General features: G+C 43.9%; 1 protein-coding gene across 1 annotated transcript in view; it reads right to left on the bottom strand.

The window, feature by feature from the left end:
* Positions 1–13086, bottom strand: part of rasa1a (RAS p21 protein activator (GTPase activating protein) 1a) — a 268303-nt gene that overhangs the window by 44141 nt on the left and 211076 nt on the right. Inside the window, exon 19 of the mRNA XM_068029646.1 lies at positions 7070–7185. Coding sequence (XP_067885747.1) covers positions 7070–7185 — 116 coding nt within the window. The remainder of the gene's footprint in view (positions 1–7069; positions 7186–13086) is intronic.

Here is a 13086-nt window from a genome sequence, read left to right as displayed (position 1 = left end):
AATGAAACCCAGGAATGCCCATGGGTTACTTAATAGGTGTGTCTAGTGTGATAAGTAGTATTATGTGATTTACTACCCAAAGAAGAGAGGCAGGGTCCTCAAAATGACACATAATGAAGAGAATTCTGAAGAGGATGAAGGTAATGATGAATCTGAATAAATTGCACTGGTCAGAAGGAGTTTTAGTCCTGTGATGAATAGGTTTGCTGTGGACTCGTTCGATTGGGCAATGCTAGATAGTGCTTGCGCTTCGACAGTATGCAAGAAGATAAGAAATTGGAGCAGAAGTAGACCACATGGCCCGTCTAGCCTGCTCCGCCATTCAATATCATGGCTGATCTTCAACTTGAACTCCAGTTTGCTGCCCGCTCCCCATAAACCTCGATTCCCTGACACAACAAACATCTGTCTACCTCAGCCTTAAATATATTCAATGATGTTGCATCCATAACCCTTTGGGTTAGAGAATTTCAAAGATACACAACCCTTTGACTGAAGAAATTTCTCCTCATCTCAGTCCTAAATGATCGGCCCCTTATCTTGAAACTGTGTCCTCTTGTTGTAGATTCCCCAACCAGAGGAAACAACATCTCAGCATTGAACATTTTGAATTGTTTCTTTAAATGTTTCCCACTGTTCACTTACTGACATACATTTTAGTCTATTTACCCAATCAACCTTAGACAGCTCACCCCGCATACCTACGTAATTGGCTTTAAGGTTAAGATTCTTGTTTGTGATTGGAGTATATCATTTTCAAATTTAACATGGAATTCAATTGTATTCGGATCACTATTTGCCAGTGGATCTTGTACTATGCATGACATTACTAACTAACCCTGCCGCATTGCACAATACTAGATCTCAAAATAGCTTTCTCCCTAGTTGGTTCCACAAAATATTGCTCCAGGAAACTGTGACATAAGCATTGTACAAAATCATCTTCTGGACCACCTTTACCAATTTGATTGGTCCAGTCTATATGAAGATTAAAGTCTCCCACAATTATTACCTTGCCTTTGTTCCAAGCTCCAATAATTTCTTGTTTAATGCTCTTTCCAATGGTATAACTACTGTTAGGGAGCCTTTAAACTACTCCCAGAAGTGTTTTCTGACCCTTGCTATTCCAAATTTCCACCCATACTGATTCTACTTCCTGATTTTCTGAGCCAAGATCCTTTCTCACTAATGACCTTTTGTCATCCTTTATCAGCATTGGTCTCCTTCTTCTCCTTTTCCATTCTGCCTGTCTTTTAGAAATATTGTGTACCCTGGAATATGTACTTCCCAACCTTAGTCACCTTGGAACCATGTCTCTGTAATGGCGATTAGATCTAAATCATTTATGTCTATTTGTGCCACTAGCTCATCTATCTTATTGCAGATGCCAGTGAGATACCTATACTGTTGCGTTATCCTTCTATGAAAAAGGCACAAATTAAACTTGACTTGATATATGATAAGGCAATTATTTTTGGAAAATCAGTGGATCTGCAGCTCACCCAGTTAGGGCATTATTGTACCCCCTTAACAATATCTGATGTTCCTCATCAGTGTGTTAGACAAGTATTAATGGCATCAGGTGAGAAGAATCAGAAAGAAAAAAAGCAAACTGTCTTAAAGTGACATAGACAATTTGCTCATCCTACTTGCCAAAGTTAAACATTCTGCTAAAAGATGCAGGTGTGGTTGAAGAGTAAAATTAAATCAGGAGAAATGCATACTTAAGTTCCCATCCTTAAGTGACCCAAAGGACACAAAACTAGTCATTTTTAGTGATGCTACACGTGCTAATCTTCCTGATGGTAACTCTAGTACAGCAAGTTTCATAATATTGCTTATGGGTGAAAATGGCAAATGTTGTCCTTTAGGTTGGAAAGTTAAGAAAATAAAAAGGGTTGTTAAAAGTACTTTTGCTGCTAAACAGTGGATATGGGATTCTATCTGTCAAATATTTTGAGTGAGATAAAGTACAAGGGGCATATTGAAGATAGGACACCCATTGAATGTTGCGTAGATAAATGTTCATTGTGGTATAATGTAGGTTCTATGAAAAGTGTGAGTGAGAAAAGATTACAGATTGACCTTGCTGGCTTAAATCAAATGCTGGAGAGAAAGAAAATCTCAAAATTAAATGGATGGATGCAAGTCAACTGTCACGATTGTTTTACAAAATGAAATGCACTTACTAAGAAATTGTTAGGGGTTTGAGAGGATGAATGTCTTGCAAGCTAATGCTTTGTACAGAATATGGAGGTTTTTGACTTAATTTGTTTTAAATTTTGGTTGTGCATATTAATAATAATTGTTATTTAAAGAGGGAGAGGGAAATTTGTTAATTGTGTTTAATTGTATGCAGGTGGTGGGCATTCAATGGGGTTTCACTTGAGTCCATATAAATAGAGATTAAAACTCAGGACCTTGTCTCCACAAGGACTGTGCGGTGGTCAATCCTACCAATACTGTCATGGACAGATACACCTGCGACAGGCAGATTGGTGAGAACAAGGTTAAGTATGTTTTTGCCTCATGTTGGTTCCCTCACCACTTGCCGCAGACTCAGTCTAACAGCTATGTGCTTTAGGACTCTGCCAGCTATGGTGCTACAGAGTGGACGTTGGGTTAGGAGGTGTAATGTGTAATTCTGCAAATAAATATAAAAGTGTGTAAAGACTGGAGCCAGTTCAATCCTTCACCAACTGGATTTCTGGTATAGAACAATGGTGCGGTCAATGGTGTTAAAGGCTGCACAGAGGTGGAGAAGGATACAGAGGGATAATGCATCACAGTCACGAGATGTAATTTGCAACTTTGGTTAGGGCCTTTTGGAGCTGTGACCGAGTGGAGATCTGATGGAAGATTCAGAATTGGACAAAAGATGGGCATGGATATGGGAGGCAACAACACAGCAAAGGGCTTGAGAGTAAAGACAGATTAGAGATAGGGTGATAGTTTGAGGACAGTGAGAATGTAGGTAGGGATTTTTGAAGAGGGGTGGGAAGAGTCCTTTAGAGAAGGAAATCTGCCGTCCTTACCTGATCTGGCCTACATGTGACACCAGACCCACAGCAATGTGGTTGCTCTTAATGCCCTCTGAGATGGTTGAACAAGCACTCAGTTGTATCAAACTGCTACAAAGTCAATAAGGAATGAAACCAGACGGACCACCCAGCATTGCCTTAGGCACCGGAAATGACAATGGCAAGCCTGGCCCTGTCGACCCTGCAAAGTCCTCCTTACTAACATCTGGTGGCATGTGCCAAAGTTGGGAGAGCTGTCCCACAGATTACTCAAGCAACAGCCTGACATAGTCATACTCACGGAATCATATCTTGCAATGTCCCAGACACCGCCATCACCATCCCCGGGTATGTCCCATCCCACCAGCAGGACAGACCCAGCAGAGGTGGCGGCACAGTGGTATACAGCTGAGAGGGAGATGCCTTGGAAGTCCTCAACATTGATTCCGCACCCCATGAAGTCTCATGGCATCAGGTCAAACATGGGCAAGGAATCCTCCTGCTGATTACAACCTACTGCGGCCCCCTCAGCTGATGAATCAATACTCCGCCATGTTGAACAGCACTTGGAGGAAGCACTAAGGGTGGCAAGGATGCAGAATGTACTCTGGGTGGGGGACTTCAATGTCCATCACCGAGTGGCTCGCTAGCACCATAGCTGGCAGAGTCCTAAAGCACACAGCTGCTAGACTGAGTCTGCGGCAAGTGGTGAGGGAACGAACACGAGGCAAAATACATACTTAACCTTGTTCTCACCAATCTGCCTGTCGCAAATGTATCTGTCCATGACAGTATTGGTAGGACTGACCACCGCACAGTCCTTGTGGAGACAAGGCCCCGCCTTCACAGTGAGGATACCCTCCATCGTGTTGTGTGGTATTACCACCGTGCTAAATGGGACAGACTTCTAACAGATCTAGCAACTCAAAATTGGGCATCCATGAGGCACTGTGGGCCATCAGCAGCAGCGGCAGAATTGTACTCAACCACAATCTGTAACTGCACAGCCCAGCATATCTCCCACTCCACCATTACCATCAACCTGGGGGAGCAACCCTGTTTCAATGAAGAGTGCAGGAGGACATGCCAAGAGCAGCACCAGGCATAAATCAAAATGAGGTGTCAACCTGGTGAAGCGATGACCCAGGGCTACCTGCGTGCCAAACAGCATAAGCAGCATGCGATAGACAGAGCTAAGCGATCCCACGACCAATGGATTAGATCTAAGCTCTGCAGTCCTGCCACATCCAGTCGTGAATGGTGGTGGACAATTAAACAACTAACAGGAGGAAATACTCAGCAGGTCTGGCAGCATCTGAGGAGAGAGAAGCAGAGTTAACATGACCTGATGAAAGATCACAGACCTGAAATGTTAACTCTGCTTCTCTCTCCACAGATGCTGTCAGACCTGCTGAGTATTTCCAGCATTTCTTGTTTGTATTTCAGATTTTTAGCATCTTCAGTATTTTGCTTTTATTTAACTAACAGGAGGAGGTGGCTCCACAAATATCCCCATCCTCAATGATGGTGGAGCCTAGCACATCAGTGCAAAAGATAAGGCTGAAGCATTTGCAACAATCTTCAGCCAGAAATGCCGAGTGGATGATCCATCTCGGCCTCTTCCTGAAGTCCCCAGCATCACAGATGCTAGTCTTCAGCCAATTTGATTCATTCTGCGTGATATCAAGAAATGACTGAAGGCACTGGATACTGCAAAGGCTATGGGCCCTGACAACATTCCGGGAATAGTACTGAAGACCTGTGCTCCAGAACTTGCCGCGCCCCTAGCCAAGCTGTTCCAGTACAGCTACAACACTGGCATCTACCCGGCAATGTGGAAAATTGCCCAGATATGTCCTGTACACAAAATGCAGGACAAATCCAACCCAGCCAATTACCACCCCATCAGTCTATTCTTGATCAGTAACGTGATGGAAGGTGTCGTCAGTGACACAGTTTGGGTTCTGCCATGGCCACTCTGCTCCTGACCTCATTACAGCCTTGGCTCAAACTCCAGAGGTGAGGTGAGAGTGACTGCCCTTGATATCAAGACAGCATTCGACCAAATACGGCATCAAGAAGTTGCAGCAAAACTGGAGTCAATAGGAATCAGGAGGAAAACACTCCGCTGGTTGGAATCATACCTAGCGCAAAGGAAGATGGTTGTGGTTGTTGGAGGCCAAATCATCTCAGCTTCAGAACATCACTGCAGGAGTTCCTCAGGGCCAACCATCTTCAGCTGCTTCATCAATCGTAAGGACAGAAGTAGGGATATTAGCTGATGATTGCATAATATTCCGCACCATTCACGACTCCTCAGATACTGATGTAGAAATGCAGCAACACCTGGACAATATCCAGGCTTGGGCAGATAAGTGGCAATTAACATTCATGCCACAGAAGATACAATTCATCCAGGCAATGACTACCTCAAACGAGAGAATCTAACCAGCTCCCCTTGACATTTAACGTCATTACCACTGATGAATCCCTTACTATTAACACCCTGGGAGTTACCATTAACCAGAAACTGAACTGGAGTAGCCATATAAATACCATGGCTACAAGCTTAAGTCAGAGACTAGGAATTCTGCGGGGAGCAACTCACCTCCTGACTCTCCAAAACGTGTCCACCATTTACAAGGCACAGGTCAGGAGTGTGATGGAATACTCTCCACTTGCCTGGATGGGTGCAGCTCCAACAACACTCCCAAGAAGCTCCTCACCATCCTGGACATAGCAACCCACTTGTTTGGCATCCCATCCACAAACATTTACTCCCTCCACCACCGATGCACAGTGGCAGTAGTGTGTATCATCCACAAGATGCACTGCAACAACACACCAAGGCTCCTTAGACAGCACCTTCCAAACCCACGACCTCGACCACCAAAGGACAAGGGCAGCAGTTGCATGGGAACACCACCACCTGCAAGCACCCCTCCAAGCCACATCACCTTGACTTGGAACTATATCACTGTTACTTCACTGTCACTGGGCCAATATCTTGGAACTCCCTTCCTTACAGCACTGTGGATGTACCTACCTCACATGGACTGCAGTGGTTCAAGAAGGAGGCTCACCACCACCTTCTCAACGGCAATTATTGATGAGCAATAAATGCTGGTATAGCCAGCGACGCCGCCATTCCACAAATCAATAAAAAAAACGTTTTGAAGTAAAGAAGGGAGGATATTTTGGGAAGAAATTTAGTGTGAGGTTGGCAGACAACAGGAATTTTAAAGGCAAGGCGAAGGGTGAAAGAAGCTAAAGTGCTTGAAGGAGGTGAAGACACCAAACTAGTAGGGGGAAACACTAAGATATGGCTTGGTAGCAAGGGTCAACCTACCACTGTAGCAGTTTGAGTAGGGCAGTTGGTGGAAAATATATACAGTTTTTGATAAGGGGCTGATGTTTCCAACCATGAGCTAAGTTTCAGTCGAAACCAAGATATCAATGCAATCATCTACATAAGGCAATAGATTGCAAGGGCACTCTGGAGCGAAATACTGAGAGGGGTGGTGATTGCTGATTCACTTACAAGATCCAAGAGGGTACTGACGGTTGGGGTGAGAACAGAAAGGAGACTGCAAGGTTAGCCCCTGCGAACACGCTGTGTGGAAAGGTTGACAAGAGGATGATGGGCAGCTGTAAGGAGGTCATAATGGGTGGTCAGTGGGCTTTCCTGAGAATGCTGACAGGGCACAGAGGATAAGCAGCTAGCATATTCAAGGGGGAACTGAAGATGGGCATGATGGAAGGAGGGCAAGAACATGGTTATACATATAGAAGAGTATTCTTAATAACTTGTAATGATACAATTCAGCAACTGTAACACTCCAATTTCTTTTTCACTCTCACCCAACATAATATTTCAGGCTTTGCCCTTCTTAGCCAACTTCTCCCTTCCCTCTCTCGATGGTGGGAGAAGTCAGACCTCTTACACACTGCCCTATTCCGTCTAGATCATTATAACAGTATACTAACAAATTTGAGATGTTTACATATATTTGTGTCCACAATGTACAGCTACATATTTTGCTACTTACTGAGGCAGTTCTTCTGCAGCCATGAAAATCTTCTCCACCAATTCGGAGAGCAGAGCTAGTAGGTGTGCCAGATTAGTGTTCACATCTTCATTTTTTTCAAGTTTGGAAGGATTTAGCTGTAAATAGAATCTTATTCTATTACGTTCCTTAATTTATGTGGCATTATTGAAATAGGCAACTTGTTAGGAAACAAGATGATCTCTAATTTCTTTCCAAATGTAAAGCATTGTTTAGAGAAAAAAAAATCATAGCACAAGTTTTCTAGCCATCACAAAAATATGTCAACAATCTATGACTGATTGGATCAATTAAAACTGATCCTTTATAATCCTCACTGTCTTGTCCACAGGAAATCTGACACTGATCACTTGTACGTTTGGATTAAATTCAAGTTTAAACACATTTGCTCCATTCCTCAATTATAATGTTGTAAGCAGTCCATCTCCAATTCAGTATTGGCATTTCTGAAAATGTGATTTCACACAAAATGCTTCTGATGCACTGCCACCATCTTGTGAGTAAAAGGTCCATTGATTTTTGATTTCCAACTATTAAAGGTAAAACCTAAAATAGATCATAAAGGTTGTTATGAAAGAGCTTCCATTTTTTGTTAAATATTTCTCGAATCAATTAAAGTGTGGAAGTGGACTCATTTTGGAAGACTGAAGATTTCATAGATGCTGGACTTTGTTTTTTTTGTTGAAAGTTCACTCACCTACACAGAGGTCTTGTTTGACAACAACCTTTACTGGATATCACATGCCTTAAGCTCAATAAATAACAGAAACCTTGGTGACTTGGGAGAGATGTTTACAGGGAAGTGACATGTCAAGATTTATGAGGGTCAGGAGATGGTTTCACTTCTGAGATATTGTTTTGGTTCAGTTGGGGTGTGAACAGTGTTGAAAAGCAGTTGGTTTTGTAGCCTGCTAAAAAGAAACCCAGCTCATCTTTTCTGCACCTCTCTAAGATACCCTGAGAAATTGAGTGTGTCAGCTCCTCTTTCTCTACCTCTTTGAAAAACCCTGCGAATCCACAGTGTGATAACTGAAACCCCTGATGCCACATTTCTCCTGGAAGATCTACCAGACTATTAATCGACATCTCCAGAATGAACTGCTTCTGAAAAGATCTCAGTGACCCGTCTCCATATATCCGGACCCAAGACCAAAAGGGACAATGGACATCCTTCCATATAATTTTTTTTTCTTCAAGAACTAGCAAGTATTTGAGTATTGCTGAAAATAGAGACATTATGTCAAAGCTTTGTGTCTTGCACTCAGCAGGATAATCCGCAAGAATATTTGCCTTAATTGCTTAATAATAGTCTGCCTTTTGATTCTTCCTACCAAAGTGCATGACCTCACACTTTCCTACATTAAACTCCATCTGCCAAGTTTTTGCTCACTCACTCAACCTATCTATATCCCCATGCCGATTCCTGATGTCCTCATCACAACATGCCCTCCCACCTATTTTTGAATCGTCAGCAAATTTGGATTATACTCTAAAATAAAAGCAAAATACTGCGGATGCTGGAAATCTGAAATAAAAACAAGAAATGCTGGAAATACTCAGCAGGTCTGGTAGCAACTGTGGAGAGAGAAGCAGAGTTAACGTTTCGGGTCAGTGACCCTTCTTCGGAACTGGCAAATATTAGAAATGTCAAAGGTTATAAGCAAGTAAAGCGGGGGTGGGGCAAGAGATAAAAAAGGAGAAGATGTAGATAGGACAAGGCCACAAAATAGCTTACCAAAAGGTCCAAACTCTCTACACCTCCATCCCCCACCAGGACGGTTTGAGGGCTCTCCACTTCTTCCTTGAAGAGAGGCCCAACCAGTCCCCGTCCACCACCACCCTGCTCTGCCTGGCTGAACTTGTTCTCACATTGAACAACTTCTCCTTCAACTCCACTCACTTCCTTCAAGTGAAAGGTGTTGCTCTGGGTACCCGCATGGGTCCTAGTTATGCCTGTCTTTTTGTGGGATATGTCGAACATTCTTTGTTCCAGTCCTACTCAGGCCCCCTCCCCCAACTTTTTTTCCGGTACATTGATGACTATCGGTGCCATTTCCTGCTCCCGCCCCAAACTGGAAACCTTTATCAACTTTGCTTCCAATTTCCACCCTTCTCTCACCTCCATCTCTGACACTTCCTTTCCCTTCCTCGACTTCTCTGTCTCCATCTCTGGGGGATAGATTGTCCACTAATATCAATTATAAGCCCACCGATTCCCACAGCTACCTCGACTACACTTCTTCACATCCTGCCTCCTGTAAGGACTCCATTCCATTCTCCCAGTTTCTCCGTCTTAGACGCATCTGCTCTGATGATGCTACCTTCCATGACGGCGCTTCTGATATGACCTCCTTTTTCCTCAACCGAGGATTCCCCCCCACTGTTGTTGACAGGGCCCTCAAACATGTCCGGCCCATTTCCCGCACCTCTACCCTCAACACTTCCCCTCTCTCCCAGAACCGTGACAAGGTTCCCCTTGTCCTCACTTTCCACTCCATCAGCCTCCATATCCAAAGGATCATCCTCCACCATTTCTGCCACCTCCAGCATGATGCCACTACCAAACGCATCTTCCCCTCCCTTCCCGTTAGCATTCCGAAGGGATCGTTCCCTCTGCGACACCCTGGTCCACTCCTCCATTACCCCCATCACATAGTCCCCTTCCCATGGCACCTTCCCCTGCAATTGCAGGAGGTGTAATACCTACCCCATTTACCTCCTCTCTCCTCACTACCCTAGGCCCCAAACACTCCTTTCAGGTGAATCAGCGATTTACTTGTACTTCTTTCAATGTAATATACTGTATTCGCTGCTCACAATGTGGTCTCCTCTACATTGGGGAGACCAAACGCAAACTGGATGACCGCTTTGCGGAACACCTCCGCTCAGTCCGCAAGCAGGACCCTGAGCTTCCGGTTGCTTGCCATTTCAACACTCCCCCCTGCTCACATCTCTATCCTGGGCTTGCTGCAGTGTTCCAATGAACATCATCGCAAGCTCGAGGAACAGCATCACATTTACCGATTAGGCACACTACAGCCTGCCGGACTGAACATTGAGTTCAATAATTTCAGAACATGATGGGCCTCCCATTTTACTTTTATTTCTAGTTATTTTTTCTTTTTTACATTTTTTTTTGTATGTTTATTTCATTTCATCTTAAGTTTGTTCAGTTTGCTTACCCACAGTTTTTTTTCATGTTTGTACTTGCTGCTGTTCAATCTTCAGTCCGTTAACACCCTATCTGTACGAGTGTTTTGTCTTTCAACACACCATTAACATACTGTTTGCCTTTGCTCCATGACCTTTTTGGTCAGCTATTCTGTGGCCTTGTCCTATCTACACCTTCTCCTTTGTTATCTCTTGCCCCACCCCCGCTTTACTTGCTTATAACCTTTGACATTTCTAATATTTGCCAGTTCCGAAGAAGGGTCACTGACCCGAAACGTTAACTCTGCTTCTCTCTCCACAGATGCTGCTAGACCTGCTGAGTATTTCCAGCATTTCTTGTTTTTATTTTGGATTATACTCTGCCCCCTCCTCCAAGTCAATAATAATAGATAGTAAATAATTGAGGCCCTAGGACTAATCCTTGTGGCACTCCACTAGTTACGTCTTTCCAACCTGAAAAAGACCCATTAATCCCATTTATTAAAGAAACCTGGTTGATGTATTTTATTCTGGGATAAAGAGTAGAGTATAAGATTGACCACATCGGTAGCTGGGTAAACATTTAAAATATATGCATTGACCCGTGGAGAAGTGGAACTAGAAAAAAGACTCTTCCCCACCTTGGTCATAAGATATAATTGGGGGCTCTGTGTGGGATAACCCAAAGCCGATGTTGTGCAATTGTGAGTAGGGTAATAATGACTGAAAAGGGAAAACACCAGGTTTCTTGGGCATTAGAGTAAAGTTTACACAACTGGAATCTCTGTCAGTTTCCACGACCTTTCTGGGGAAGGAGGATTTATGCTCGAGTGAGTTGACAAACTTAACCAAGGCTAGGCTAAAGGAATTGGCAGAAATGTCGGCATTAGAGTTAAAATCAGGAGCTCAGAAAGCAGACATGATTGAAGTAATAGCACAGCATTTGAAACTGGAAGAAAAAGTCAATCCAGATGGCAGTTCAGTTGAATTAGCTAGGATTCAGTTGCAACTGGAAACAAAAACACTTGAGCTTGAACAGGAAAAAAAACAAATTACAATTTCAAAGGGAGCAAGCAGAGTGGCAGGAAAAAAAAAAGAGAAAAAGAGAAGGGAACTCAAATTTAAAAAAAAGCTGCAACTAAGACAAAGGAGTGGCCTTGACTCCAGTAAAAAATTTGTTGAGAAAAAAAAACTGACCCCAGCCCAGGACCCAGTGGAGAACTGTTTAAAGTTGTGCAAGCCCTCCCGAAGTTTAAGGAAAGGGACGCAGAGGCATTTTTCGTTTCTTTTGAAAAGATATCCAGACGGATAAAGTGGCCAAAGGAAAGTTGGAAACTGCTCATGCAAAGCAGGTTAATGGGCAGAACTCATGAAGTTTATGCTGTGCTTTCTGATGAAGCTTCTGCAGATTATGAGATGGCAAAAAAGGCTATTCTCGCTGCTTATGAGTTAGTTCTTGAAGCTTATTGGCAGAAATTTTGGAACCTCCGCAGACAGCCTGGACTGGCTTGTATAGAATTTGAGAGGCTAAAGCAAATTAAGTTTGATCGTTGGTTGCAGGCGCTAAAAAGGTACAGGCCACGTATGAGAACCTTAGAGAAACAATTCTCCTGGAAGAATTTTAAAATTCATTCCCTCCGTTAGTAAGAACATATGAGGAGAACCAGAAAATTTCAACAGCCAGACAGGCAGCTGAGATCGCTGATGATTACGAGCTCGTTTACAAGCCGAAATCCTTTGTCCATCACCCCCACAAATCCAAGAAGGATAGAAGGTAGGAGGGTGAAAGGAAGGCAAGTAGCTGGGATCTCATCAGGCCAGAAAGGAAGACGCTGAGGGTGGAAGTGAGGTTTGCAAGTCTAAGTGTTACCATTGTCACAAGGTGGGACACCTTCATGCAGAATTCTGGAAGTTACGGGGTAAACCCATGGGACTTATTGGGGCACACAAGGACAATGTAGAGAAAGGGACCCTGACTGAGAGTACGACAGATCAGGCTGTTGCTCTGACTGCAGCTGTAAGGCCAAGTACAAAAACTGCTGAGTGCAGGGGACGTGAATAAGATACCTGAGTTAGACCGAATTCTTGTCAAAAGGAAAAGAAACTCTTTATCTCTCAAGGGAGGCAGCTTAATCTATATTTATACTTAGAGATACAGGAGCCATCCAAACTCTTTTGCTGGGGACAGGTATAACTTTTCCACCAGAGAGCGCATTGAATGCCAAGGTTTCAGTGAATGGTATTGGCGTGGAGTATATACCTGTACCTCTGTATCGGGTGCACCTGGAGAGTGATCCAATATCTGGAACGGTAACTGTGGGAGGATGTCCATGGTTTTCCTGTAGTCGGAGTTGACCCACTCCTGGGGAATGATTTGGCTGGAGCGAAGGTAGTAGCTTCTCCAGTAGTCAAGGAAAGACCAAGTGAAGTCAAAGAGACAGAACAGTTTCAGGAAAAGGTTCCAGGAATTTTTCCTTCATGTGGAGTGACCCCAGCTAGAGCATGGCTACCCGACCCGAACCTGACCCGACCAGACCCAACAATATGTGTCGGCCTCGGGTCGGGTCGGCTCTCTCTTCCAGGTCCGGCATTCAGGCTTGGGTCAGGTCAGACAGAGTGCTGCCTTTTGCTCAGTGAGGGAAAAGCTTCAAAATTTGAACAGCCAGGACGTCAAGGCAGGAAACGTGCATCCGGATGCTGCACTAGTCAGCAGTGAGCCAGTGAACGTCTCCATTCCACCCAAGGTAGAGCACAACATCTTTGACGTAATCAACTTCATTCCGGTAGTCGGGTAGGGCGGGGGAAGAAAAAAAAAAATCAAAGGACTCGGGCTGTTTCGGGTTGGATGT

This window comes from Heterodontus francisci, chromosome 4 (assembly GCF_036365525.1).
Source record: "Heterodontus francisci isolate sHetFra1 chromosome 4, sHetFra1.hap1, whole genome shotgun sequence".
Classification (NCBI taxonomy): Eukaryota; Metazoa; Chordata; class Chondrichthyes; order Heterodontiformes; family Heterodontidae; genus Heterodontus; species Heterodontus francisci.
This window is presented reverse-complemented; position numbering and strand designations above follow the sequence as displayed.